Here is a 14154-nt window from a genome sequence, read left to right on the forward strand (position 1 = left end):
GAATAATGAATTGACCTCACCCTGAATAGGACAAAACTATCCTACCTCAATATGCTGGTCAGATTGGGGTGAAAGTAAAAGGACTCTAATATTCAATGGAACTGCAGAGAATTTTAGCGATCTGGATAACAAGGCCTGGCCTGTAAACCTACAGGGGAGTAACAAGTATAACGTGGCTTTAAAAATAGTTCCTACGACTGCAATAATTTCAGACCAATTGAGACTTCTCTGTGCGAAGAAATTTATTGAAAAATAAACTACAGGTACTCCTTGACAGGGGTGAAATGCTCCCAGTTCGGACCGGATCGCCCAATCCGGTAGTGATGGCGGCGGGTGGTTCGGAGAACTGGTAGGAAAAATCCCTGCCCCCCACCACCACCATGCCCAGCTGAGCCGCACGATCATCAGAGGCTGGGTTTTTTTAACTTTTAAAAGCATTTTTTCTACAACCTCTTCCGACGAAAAATGCTTTTAAAAGTAAAAAAAAAAGCCTCTGATGATCGGGCGGCTCAGCTGCGATCGTCAGAGGCTTTTCAAAGCATTTTTTTCTGCAACCTCTTGGCCGAAGAGGTGGTAAAAAAAATGCTTTGAAAAGTCTCTGACGATCCCAGCTGAGTTGCCTGATCGGCAGAGGCTTTTCAAAGCATTAGAAAAAATGCTTTGAAAAGGTTTTTTTAAAAAAAAGTTGGCCACGCCCGCCCAGTCACATTACCCCCCACCAAGCCATGCCCACAGAACCGATAGTAACAAATTTTACATTTCACCCCTGCTCCTTGAGTTACAACAGTTCCTTTAGTGATGATTCTAAGTTACAAGGCCACTGAAAAAAAGTGAGTTATGACCGTTTTTCACACTTACAACTGTTGCAGCAACCCAGGGTCACGTGATCAAACTTCAGATGCTTGGCAACTGGCATGTATTTATGATGGTTGCAGTGTCCTGGGCAGTGGTGAAATCCAATTTTTTTTGCTACCGGTAAATAAATGTGATTGATACTGGTGATACTTCCCTACCGGGAAGGATATTGCAAAATCTCCATTTCCACCCCACTCAGGGGCCAGCCAGAGGTGATATTTGCCACTTCTCCGAACTACTCAAAATTTCCGCAGCCGGTTCTCCAGAACCTGTCAGAACCTGCTGGATTTCACCCCTGGTCCCGGGTTCACCTGATCCCCTTTTGCGACCTTCTGACAAGCAAAGTTAATGGGGAAGCCAGATTCATTTAACAATCCTGTTACTCACTTATCAACTGCAGTGACTCACTTAACAATTGCGGCAAGACAGGTCATAAAATGGGGCCAAATTTACTTAACTGTCCTGCTTACCAGCAGGTGTTTTGGGTTCCGTTGTGGTCATAAACTGAGGACTACCTATAGTAATGGCTTAAGATTTCTGGTTGCTTGTGTACTGAGCTTCTATTGAAACAGACAAGCAGCAAAGTTGAACAATAATGGCTCACATCTTCAGTCGGCAAAACCACGTAAGATGTGGCAGTGTGACCAAATGTGTGACCAGTGTGACCAAATCTCCGAAGGTTGTTCAGTGGGGATGACCTGTTTTCCTTCTTTTCTCTCCGTAGTCTCCCAACGTTCACAACTACCCAGATATGGAAGCCGTGCCCCTCTTGCTGAACACCATGAAGGCAGAGCCAGAAGAAGATGCCTTGTGCACGGATCATTTCCAGACGCAGACGGAGCCGGTGGACTTGTCCATCAACAAAGCCCGATCCTCCCCTCTTGCCACCTCGTCTTCACCAGTATCAATCACAGCCTCTGCGTTGTCCCCCTCTTCGACTTCAACGTCTTCTAGTCGGCCGGCTTCGTCCCCAACGGTAATAACCTCGGTGGCATCGGCAACATCGGCCCCATCAGTATTAACTCCAGGTCCGCTTGTGGCATCTGCCTCTGGTGTTGGAGGGCAACAATTTTTGCACATAATCCACCCGGTTCCACCTTCGAGCCCCATGAACCTACAGACCAACAAAATGAGTCACGTCCACCGCATTCCTGTGGTGGTGCAGTCGGTACCCGTGGTCTACACTGCGGTGAGATCACCAGGGAATGTCAACAACACTATAGTAGTACCACTACTAGAGGACGGGAGAAGTCATGTCAAAGGTAAGAAGGACTCTTACAAAATAAGACTTCTAGGGTGGCACAATGGAAGAATGCTTCCTGAATCATTCTGGTTCACTCATCTTTTGAAAACCAATCAAAGAGTCTTCTTTTTCTTCCGTGTCTAGATCAGGGGTGAAATGCTCCTGGTTCGGACCGGATCACCCTATCCGGTAGCGATGGTGGCGGGTGGTTCAGAGAGCCAGTAGCAAAAATCCCTACCCTGCCCCCCCTCCCATGCCCAGCTGAGCCGCGCTATCATCAGAGGCTTTTTTTTTTTTTTACTTTTAAAAGCATTTTTTTCTATTATCTCTTCGGCCAAAGAGGTTGTAAAAAAGATGCTTTTAAAAGGCTCTGATGATCTCAGCTGAGTTGCTTGATCGTCAGAGGCTTTTAAAAGTAAAAGGCAATGCTTTTAAAAGTAAAACATAAAGATTGCGCGCCACAACTGATCACCCCCTCTCGCACGCTATTCTACTTACTGCATGCCTCCTTTCGCATTTGTTGCGTGGTGCGCACTGCGTATGCACAGCCAGCGAACCGGTAGTAAACCGGTTCAGATTTCACCACTGATCTAGATCAAACTTTAAACTGCCAGAATCAAGCCACTTTTTTGGCTTTTTTGCTGGCCAAAAATAAGTCATTATCAATACATGTTTCTGGAAGTAGCTGATATGCCAGCAGATGGGCTGGGCTGTGTCTCTCCACATTCACATACTGTAGTACAGTGATGGCTAAACTTTTCCGGACCGAATGCCGAAAGTGTACATGCGTGTGCAAACCCTCCCAAATGCAATGTGTATGTGGCCCCACGCATGCTCCCTGTTCCCCATGTATGTGCACCCCTTGCATGCACCCTGCCCCCCTGTGCATGTGTGTGCCCCCCCCACGCACCACGCCCCCCACGTATGTGCAGCAGAGACCCGACAACCAGCTGGCCGGTGGGAGGCACGTGTGCATGCATGGTGGAGATGAACTAAGACAATGGCACGCATGCCCACAGAGAGGGCGCTGTGTGCCACCTGTAGCACACGTGCCATCACGGCTGTAGTGTGTTGTCATCCACTAAGAGCCTTCACTTGAGTATATTGGTTTTACGGTATATTTAGGTATTCCAACTCTCAAATTAGTCAGGGTCCTGTAAGTAGTATAAGGAAAGTCGATCTTTCAGCTATATTCTCCTTTAATGTTATTGCTTGCTCGATGGTCACCTTCCTCCATCTTTTAATTCGATTTTGTTTTTGATTCTCAATTTTGTTCACCAACCAAAGATGAATGTGTATTAACTGCTCTTTGGGCCAGTTATTGGAGAGACTAGCTAATGAGCCACGCAGATGATATTCCAGAGTATTTATAACTCAATTTCCAAGTGGAACTTTTTGAATTCATCTGCAGCCATTTGCTGTTAATTCCCCCAGTGTCTTAGATAAATTCCTGGCTTGTGCCTGGCTTGCCTCTACATGGGGCCAAATAAAAGGTAAGAATAACGCCAGGGAGGGGCGGGGGGCCTAGCTCCCGAACAAAGAGAACCGGTTCGGTGACATCATATCGTCACCGTTACCGGCTCGGCCGAACCGGGCCGAACCAGGAGGAACCCACCACTGGTGTGATGTCACAGAATGTTTAGTAATCTCTCACTTTTAGTGGGGATACTCACGAAGCCCAGCTTTGAGAACTGGGAGTGACCCTCAGCTGAGAAAATATCTGCAGAAAAATTGGCCAGGTTTTGCTAGATATTTTTAGGAAAGCCTTGGCTGAAAAGCTTCTCATTGAGCCCTTACATCGTGCGCTGCTCAAAGCTGTAATTGCTTTTCTTCCCTCTGGCTTTGCTTTATGTTCCAGGGTGAATCGGTTATAAATTAGATACTTGATGTGATTTAGGCCTTGACACTCTCAAGAATTCAGCTTCCTGTAAATAAGTGTGAATTCAGCAGTATTCCACTCATAATGAAGAAAAAAAAGGGGGCTTCAGATTTTGGTGGAGTAAAAATGATCTCCATAGATGGGTGTTTGAATTATGTGTAGTGGTGAGATTCACATTTTTTAACTACCAGGTTCTGTGGGCGTGGCTTGGTGGGCGTGGCATGGCATGGCTTGGTGGGCGTGGCAGGACAAGGATATTGTAAAATCTCCATTCCTCCCCACTCCAGGGGAAGGATACTGTAAAATCTCCTTTCCCTCCCCACTCCAGGGGAAGGATACTGTAAAATCTCCATTCCCACCCCACTCCAGAGGAAGGATACTGTAAAATCTCCATTCCCTTCCCACTCCAGGGGAAGGATACTGTAAAATCTCCATTCCCACCCCACTCCAGAGAAAGGATACTGTAAAATCTCCTTTCCCTCCCCACTCCCGGGGAAGGATACTGTAAAATCTCCATTCCCACCCCACTCCAGAGGAAGGATACTGTAAAATCTCCATTCCCTCCCCACTCCAGAGGAAGGATACTGTAAAATCTCCATTTCTTCCCGATCAGCTGGGACTCGGGAGGCAAAGAATAGATGGGGGTGGGGCCAGTCAGAGGTGGTATTTACCGGTTCTCCGAACTACTCAAAATTTCCACTACTGGTTCTCCAGAACTGGTCAGAACCTGCTGAATACCACCTCTGGAGTAGGTTATCATTTTTTTTCCTATGGGTCTTTATGGCTGATAGGAACCCAGGATATCCACAGACAAGGTCTTGGTGTAAAGGTTCTACAAACACAGCCTGATGGAGAGAAGGATATTGATGATCTTGAGAACCTCAGAAAGCTAAGATGGAAAGTGACAAAATGTAAGCCTGGAAGGGCTGAACCCGCTTTTCGGAGGCTGCACCAGAGCATATTGTTAAGCTGCGATGTCCTGTTAAATCTCCATAAAGGCCTGAAAACTGGAGTATGTGTAATCTTGCTATAAATTGTAATAAAAATTACTCGGTAGACACGGTATTATGGCCATTAAGTTCATGGCCATTGCTGCTGTGTACATAAAGTTTTATGGAATAAATTGAGCGGTTTTTTTCCCCCTCCCCACTCGGAAGCAAGCTGCTTTTGATTTAAACTTTGATTGGTAATCGTCAAGTATTTTCCTAAGAGCAAGTCCATTCATCATGGCCTTCAGTAGAAAAAGAAGGAAGAAGGGAAGGAAGGGAAAAAGGGGGAAAAAAAACTCTAGGTATTTTCCACTGGTGAAATCCAATATTTTTTACTATCGGTTCTATGGGCGTGGCTTGGTGGGCGTGGTGTGGTGTGGCTTGGTGGGCATGGCTTGGTGGGCGTGGCAGGGTAAGGATACTGCAAAATCTCCATTCCCTCCCCACTCCAGGGGAAGGATATGTAAAATCCTCATTCCCTCCTCACTCCTGGGGGAAGGATGCTGCAAAATCTCCATTCCCACCCCACTGCAGGGGAAGGATACTGCAAAATCCCCATTCCCTCCCCGCTCTGGGGCCAGCCAGAGGTGGTATTTGCCGGTTCTCTGAACTACTCAAAATTTCCGCTACCGGTTCTCTAGAACCTGTCAGAACCTGCTGAATTTCACCCCTGGTATTTTTTCCATGCACAAAGAAAACTTGCACATTTTTTTTTTAGCCATAAGAAGATTTTGCTTGGGTCTCTCCAAAGCGGTTGATCTGTCACAGGTATATTAGTTGGATCTTAGCATAGTATCTACTCTCACCGGGTTTAGCCGGAATACTTTGTCTTTCCTTGTAGATATTTTAAGGAAATATTTGTCTGTTTATTATCATCTTAATCTGCTATGCTCCTCAGGGACTCCTGGCAGTATGAGTTACAAAGAACATTAATTTTATCCTTTTTTTTTCTGCATTATCCCTCTGAGCCTAGCAATGAAATTCTGCCTTTATTTTATCGGGGCAAAAGAATGGAATTAGACCAAGAAAAACAGCTGAATTTTGGTTCTGTGCTAAAGTAATGGATTTGCACTGCTTAATTTCCAGAAAATGTCTGATCTTGATTTGAATACAGAGAGACTTGTGCGTTATGGAGAATTTGGATACATAATTTGGGTGCATCAAATTAATTAAGTTACTGGTTAAATTGAAGGGTAGCAGGAGATGGTATCACTAGCAACAGATAACGTCAAAGCACCCACAATCTATCCAGTATTCTTCTTACTGGGTTGCAAATATTTGTCTATTTTCTAGGTATCTTGCAGTAGTGGGTTTCAATTTTGTTCGCTATGGGTTCGCTCAAGGGTGCACACATGCACATGAAGCTTCTGTGCATGCACAGAGACATCCGGGCGGGTGGGCGGAGCCTCCCACCACCGCCACTACCGGTTCGCCCACCCACCTCTGGTTTAAGTTCATCTTTTAATCTCAGGATTTCAAGACCCTACCCATAAAGGGGCTGTGTGCACCCCCTGGGTTCTGTTTTCACTGACAGAGGACTATCAAAACAAACTAAAAACAAAACAAAAGGAGAAATGTTTCCCCTTTTGCGTTTGAGCATGCAAGGAGGGACAGGAAAGGAAAAGGAGAAAGAGGACGGACAAAGAAAAAGAACAGAAGATGGGAAGAGAACAAGGAAGAAAAAATAAGGAAAGAGGGGAAGGAAGAAGAAAGGAGAATGAAGAGGGAAGGAAAAGAAAAGGAAGGAAAGGAAAGGAAAGGAAAGGAAGGAAGGAAGGAAGGAAGGAAGGAAGGAAGGAAGGAAGGAAGGAAGGAAAGAGATTGTTAAAGATATTCTTGGCTCATAACCGATGTTGTGGGTTATTGAGCAGAGTACCCTTTGAGTAAATGCATGAAAAACGACTGGGAGTGGTTGTGAACAATCACAGTCAACATACAAACACACTGAGTTGTTGCAGTCTTTTACTTTTAGAAAATGTAAAGCAAAGTCCAAAAACAATCCAAGTCATACACAGATAAGATGAGAGTTAAAAGATCAATCCAGGGATATTTCAAGTACAAAGTCTTCTTACCAGTTGTAGTCATACACAATAAAACAGTTCTTGAGTTTCAAAACAGGAACAAGTTCAATATCAAAACATTCAATAAATAGTAGAAAGCAACATGTAGCTATGATCAAACAGCGATCATGCAGAGAGATCAAGTAGAGAGTTACAGCAAATAAGCAGGTAAAATGGTATAGTGTCCACACAAGCCATGATCCTGACTTCCCTTAAATACATTGGCTACAGAGCTTAGCCAATCAGGATACAGGATGATGCAATACAGTCTTAAAGCAATATAATACCTTTCTGACTGCAAACATACATTGTTGATTTATATATTGTCTGACCAACTAGTTAGACAAATAACCATTTCCTAAAAGAGGTTATAATGAGAAGGAGGGAGGGTCTGAGGTAAATTCTGCCTTAGCGCTTGGACACCATAGGTGCCCCCAACACGAGTGACATTGAGCTGGCCATGCCCACCGTGTCCCCACCCACCCGGGCCCCCTGAGGTCAAACACAACCCTGATGCGGTCCTCAATGAAATTGAGTTTGACTCCCCTGCCATAGCGTCTTAAAAGATAATAAAGGGAATTCTAGTTCATAGAAGTATGTGTATTTATTGAGTTGTTTAATGTAAGATACCTTCTTGGATAAAAGCTCATCATAGTGATGGGCTCAACTCTTTTTCCTTATTTTGGAAGTTCAACCTTGGCAAAGATTTGCTAACTTATTAAGACACCATATGGTCTGACATCCAAGCAGAGACGTTTTATTGTCTCACGAGCAGATCAGATTTTGCCTCGATAGGTGGCTAAGCATGGATACCCTTTTCTTGCCAACTGGTGGGCCCAGAGCCTCATCCCAATCAATGTTACCTGAAGCACAACTGACTGGCACCGAGGAATTTTAGGAATAATGCCCAGAAAGCATCATCCTACTCATCCCTTCTGAATGAACAAAGAGAAGGATGCAGGAAAGCAGATTGTTTCTTTGATATCAAAGCCAAAAGGATGTCCATCAGCTTGGTTGGAGATCTGAGTGGAAGAATGCAGAGAGATTCCAAGATTTAAGAATGAAATTGGTTGCTAGTTCAGAAAAAAAAAAAACCATGTATTTTTGTATCACAGAGTGGATCTACCAGTTTAAGGAAAGTAGATATTAAACATCTGCATAAGCACTCCGATCATGGGCAGTGTCATTCTTCTTTATCTTTTGGCCGTACTTCTGAAATCATTTTTTAGAACCTTCTTTTTTGCATTGTTGAAAGAAATATCCATCTGGTTCAGTTCCAAGCCAGGAGAAAGACACTGTAAACATGGAGGCTGATTGGAAAGAGGGTTTAATGGTGAAGCAGAACCACCAAGCACATGGGTGGTTCTGGGTAGCTGACCACATGGAGTTGAGAGTGAGGGGTTTCTATACCTTCCCTTGGGCTTTGAATTTGAGCTTCCTATTCCTGTGCAAGAACATGTATTCCGTTTATTTATTTATGTAATTTATATGCCGCCCTTCTCCCGAAGGACTCAGGGTGGCTTACAAGAAAGGAGACAAAAAAAATTACATAAACATCAAAGTCAATTTAAAATTAGTTAAAAGTAATGAAAAATGTAATTAAAATTATTAAAAATCTGTTTATTAAATTATTTAAAAATCTGTTGGCTGTTGTCAGACTCCCATTGGGCTATGCAAGGGTCGTAGCTGGCTCTGTAGGTTGTCTGAGAAGTTTGGTTGAAGTTTCTGAGGGTGATGCAATGTCCTTAAGAGATTGTGCAATGTAGTGAGCTCTGTGCCTTAGTGGGTTAATCCTATTATGTCCTGGAGGGTCATGTCCTAATCCCTTCACCCTGGAGCTGAAGGTCTTTTGTCTTGTAGATAGGCTGGCCCAGTCTTTCTTAATGGGCACAAAATATCTACTGGGGGCAGGGAGATTGAGTCTGCTTTCTTTCTTTTAAGAAAAAACATGTTTCTCTACTTGTCATTTAGGGAAATATAATATTCTGCCTTTTTTTTAATATTCCCCAAAATATTTCATTCTTCTGGGGGAGGGGATTGGCTTTCCACAGCACCTTCCTTCCTTCCTTCCTTCCTTCCTTCCTTCCTTCCTTCCTTCCTTCCTTCCTTGGTTGTGCATCTCTGAGGTCCCACCCGATGAAAATATTTAAGAGAAGGGATCTGGAGTGTATTTCCTCTATCTGACCTGGATGGATAGTCAGATACCCTCAAGGAGAAGCAGTCCTGCAAATATATTGTCCCCATGCCATTTAGGCCTTAAAACTGATAACGAACACCTTGTATTGCACCAGGAGAGTAAATGGATAAGATTTGTTTCCATTCTATTTGGTCATGCCAAGGCAGTTTGTGGGAATTAATCATCCCCATGGCTGCTAGCGATGTCCATAATGATGTATTAAGCACTGTGATGCCTTAAGTTCATTATCATTCATCATATCTGATGCACAGCAATCATGCTAATTTTAAAATTCAGGGTTTGGGAGTACCTTACTTTGTTTCTATTTTCCAAAGCTTATCCTATTGAGTTTTGCTGAGGTATCAAATCCTACCTAAAAACTGACCCATGGCAAGACAGAACTACTTAGGGTGTAGTCCTGCTTAAAGATCTAAGAGGGGAAAAAAATCTCAATTAATGGTTTTGAACGTCCTTAGATTTTTCCACAGGTCAACTGGAGATTACAAATGTCTCTTAAGTTTGCAGGCCAACTTTTATCATGCTTTGTACCACTTACACATTTGTTTGTTTGTTTGTTTGTTTGTAGCTGAAAACGTTGTTCATGGGCTCTCAGGTGGTGTGAAACTTCTTTTTGAAAAATGTTATTTTTGAGGGATCATTTATACTTGCGTGTATCATTGAATTTCCTAGGGCAATGGTTATATTAATGTAGCACCATTAGGTGTGGCCATCCTATCACCTTCCTTTGGGTCCCATAATTACATCACTGAGACCAATGGAATGATCTGGAGATGTTGCCCCAAAATTGGTCAAAACAAAATATATATGGAGCTTCTCGGCTGGTTAAGCAGCTTCCTTTTATATCTGGATTCCAAGAACTCCAAGCTGGATCTTCTGTCTTCCAAATAAAGATTCTTATGCAAATACTGTACTGCTTTCTTTTCAATTTGGTGGCGCAGACAGACTAAAGCACTGTTAAGTAACACCAGCTGCCTGCAATTACTGCAAGTTCAAATCTCACCAGGCTCAAGGTTGACTCAGCCTTTCATCCTTTTGAGGTAGGTAAAATGAGGACCCGGTTTGTGGGGGCAACAAGCTGACTTTGTATAAAAAAGAACACTGCATAGGGGGGCCCAAAAGCCCTACTAAGCAGGTATATACAAAAGTATGAAGGCTATTGCTTAACACATTGTAAGCCGCCCTGAGTCTCTGGAAAAGGGCGGCATATAAATCGAATAAATAAATAAATAAATAAATAAATAAATAAATAAATAAATAAATAAATAAATAAATAAATAAATAAATCTACTGTGTGAAAGAAATTATCATTTAAAAGTTTTATCTGTATGAAATTATTTAGAGAATAATTATTCCCTTTCTATAGATGAGGAACATAGCCTGAGGATAAAATGTGAGGTTCTCAAGATCTTCTCAAGAAGTTCAACCATTGCAGTGAAACTTAAGCGGATGGATGCAGCTGACTGTCTCCAAGATATTGTGGATAATGAGCACTCACTATTGAAACTGCCTCGTTTTGTAGACATAGTTTTCTTCTCGTGCTTAGTACTTGATTAGTATTCCAATACTGCCATTATTAATTTAGGGAGGGAAAAAATAGCCCAAGCACTTTATAGAATTTCTCCTTTCATTATTCTCTCAGTGCAAGAAATAGAAGATTTCCCATAGGTTGTAAATTCTATTTATGATATCTTTAGTGCATTCTTGGATATCTGAAAAACGTGCAAACCCAAAGATTAATCAAACTGTCCAAATCCAAATCCAAACTGTTTGTCTTAACTTTAAATAATGCCCAGAGGACTGAAGAGAAGTACATAAAAAGAGAGGGAAACTTTTATTTTATTTTATTTTATTTGTAAAAATAATCCGAAATAAGTATTCCTGAAACAAAACACTTTTCTCTTAAAACAGAAAAAAAAAAATAGTATTTTGTTTCTGAGGCTGAAAATTGTCCTTTATAACCTAAATGCCAAAGCTTTGTCTACCAGAGAGGATGGGAGTAGGTTGAAATACTACAAATCCCAGAATCCCCACTTGGGAAAAATGCTGGGAATTGTAATACAAGAAATATCTAAAAGGTTATGGCTGGCCTAGAACAGGGGTGAAATCCAGCAGGTTCTGACAGGTTTGGAGAACTGGTAGCGGAAACTTTGAGTAGTTTGGAGAACCGGCAAATACTACCTCTGGCTGTCCCCAGAGTGGGGAGGGAATGGGAATTTTGCAGTATCCCTCCCCTGGAGTGAGGTGAGAATGGAGATTTTGCAGTATCTTTCCCCTGCCATGCCCACCAAGCCACGCCCACAGAACCGGTTGTAAAAAAATTGATTTCACCACTGGCCTAGAACATAAGAAACCTATGATGCTAGGTTAGGGTTAGAGTTGTAGGAGTTAGAATTAATTAGCTGACCACCAGATGGCACCAAAGATCTGCTCGCAATCTCTTTTCTGCCACCTACTGACTGTACAGATTTGTGCAGCCCATTTTTAACTGTCCCCCCTCTCCCTTGCTTAAAGGTAACATTCTTCTACTCATTCTGATGAAAGCCCTGCCATCTTCTGCTTCTGAAATTAAGGAGTCTTCTCTCTTCCATCGTTGGGTATCTTCTTCTTACTATCTTGTTCTCTCCTATTAGAAAGCAGATAGGTTGGAGAAAGAAATCCTGTCTTTGGATTCTGTTCTGCTTCTATTTTAAAAAAGTTAAGGGATAGGAGCGTAGCCATGGCAAAGCCTGCCTCAGTTTCCCCACTCCGTCTGCTGTAGAAAGAGAATTAAACCCCATGGGAGGTGTGAACCAAAAGAAAAAACAAGCTGGGCTGGTGGAGCATGAGACGGAGTGGACAACTGGTCTCTGCCTGTCTGAGGAGTATGTCCAACGCATAATTCTCTCTTGATAAAAGGTTTCTCAGAATCTTTGCATTAATCCCACATAAAAGAACTGAGGCTGGAGGGATTTTTGGTTTTGGCCCTTAGGGTAGTTTTAAACTTGGCCTATTTGGTGTCTTTGGCAGGTATAATATTCTGAACTAGAAACTGCCTGCAGAAACCAGGTTTATACAAGCTGTGAAGATAAAGTGCAGTGGGCTAATTTGCAGTTCTTGAACACAAGCTGCGTTAAGTAGAGTAGCTTGTTGCCTCATCGTCCTTTCAGAAGGGTTTCATGAATTCTCTCTCCAAATCTTCTCCAACAGCAGAGGCTGCCACCTTCACCATCATCTCAAGAAGTTTTATGCTCTTCTTGAAGGAGAAACATCCCCAGAAGATACTTCCCTTAAGATGGTCCATAGAGGAGCCCTCTGAGGATTTATACATCCTAGACCTGTAATGGCGAACCTATGGCACGCGTGCCACAGGTGGAACACAGAGCCCTCTCTGTGGGCACCCGCGCCGTCACCAGCTGCACTTCCAGGTTCCGTCATGCACATGCATGAAGACCAGCTGGTCAGGCGCGCCTATGTGCAGGGCCAACTACTCTCTTCCGGGTTCCATCGCGCGCATGCACGCCTGCCAACTGGTCTTTGCGCATGCGCACAATGGAACCTGGAAGTGCAGCTAATGACAGCACACACATGCATGCAGCCAGCCGCTCTCTCCCAGGTTCCATCACGCGCATGCGTGAAGACTACCTGGCCAGTGCACATGCATGCGATGAAACCTGGAAGAGAGCGGCTGGCCGCGCATCAAGTGCATGGGCAGCTGCTCTCTTCCGGGTTACGCGTTCTCCTGTGTCGGCACTCAGTGGCAAAAAGCTTAGTCACCACTGTCCTAGACCTCTATAATACTACCCTCACTTCCAACTTTATAGATATCCCAATGATCTGTCTTTCTTTGTTCCATTCCTAGCGGCAATAGCCAATGATGGGGGCCAGGAACTGTAGCAGAACTCTACAATGTGATAATAGTCCTTGATCATGATTGATATAAATATGGAGATGGGAGAAAGTGAAGGGAACATCAGAGCTGCAGGTTCCAGCCAGGGGTCCATGTTTCACAACACTTTTCATTTGGCTCCAGCATTTGGCTTGATGTTTTTTTTATGTATCTATGTTTGATATAAGGCTGTACTTATAGGCATGAATATTTCCCAGAAATCTCTTTGGGTAGGTGAGCCGTGAATCTGCTGTCCCTTAGCTGAAAATGGATGAGGCAATAAGAGTGATTTAGGATAACTCTTCTTTGGTCTCAGATCATTTCCTCCTGTGACATCTTAGCTTTAGGCCTTTGTGTTCGCATCCTAAATTTTGCAAACATTTGACCATTCCAAGAAATACCATCGAAAGAACAACACAAGGAAGTGTCACTTGTCACCTGATCGCCTTGACACCTGATCGCCAAGGGCGGCATTGCATGAGACCATAATCCCAAAGAGTGAGGCAGGGGCCCATTTGGGGGAGGAGAGAAGGAGGTGTTTTCAAGATAAACGTGATTTTTTTTGCCCTATACCTTTCAGGGGCAAAAGATCACACATGAAGTTCCAATTAAACTAATTTATTACTAATTGTGTCTATGCATCGAAAACTACTCAACTAATGTTTAGCACAGGGGTCTGCAACCTTAAATACTCAAAGAGCCATTTGGACCCGTTTCCCACAGAAAAGAAAACACCGGGAGCCACAAAACCTGGGTGGGTGTGGCCAACTCGATGTCACTCACTTCCACCAGTCACATGACCCTCTAGCCATACCTACCCAGCTGGTCATTAGGGCAGAGAACCAGTTGTTAAAAAATACCAGGAACCACAAAATCCTTTTGACATATCTCTCTCTCCCCTCCCTCCCCCCTCCCCCCCCCCTCTCTGTATCTCTCTATGTCTCTCCCTCTCCCCCTCTCTCTGTCTCTGTCCTGGCCGCTTCTCCATCCCCCACCATCGCCCTTAACTTCTCAGGCCAGGGGAGGAGTGACTGGGAGCGGAGGACGAGGGGCGGGGCCAGCCAGT

At 43.6% G+C, this 14154-nt stretch overlaps 1 protein-coding gene across 2 annotated transcripts in view; it reads left to right on the forward strand.

The window, feature by feature from the left end:
- The window catches only part of KLF12 (KLF transcription factor 12), a 250899-nt gene that overhangs the window by 135660 nt on the left and 101085 nt on the right, over positions 1–14154 (forward strand). For both annotated transcript variants that reach the window (XM_070942835.1, XM_070942834.1), the window contains one exon: positions 1580–2117. In XM_070942835.1, coding sequence (XP_070798936.1) covers positions 1580–2117 — 538 coding nt within the window. The remainder of the gene's footprint in view (positions 1–1579; positions 2118–14154) is intronic.

This window comes from Pituophis catenifer, unplaced genomic scaffold (assembly GCF_029215685.1).
Source record: "Pituophis catenifer annectens isolate HBS135680 unplaced genomic scaffold, rPitCat1.0.hap2 SCAF_4, whole genome shotgun sequence".
NCBI lineage: Eukaryota > Metazoa > Chordata > Lepidosauria > Squamata > Colubridae > Pituophis > Pituophis catenifer.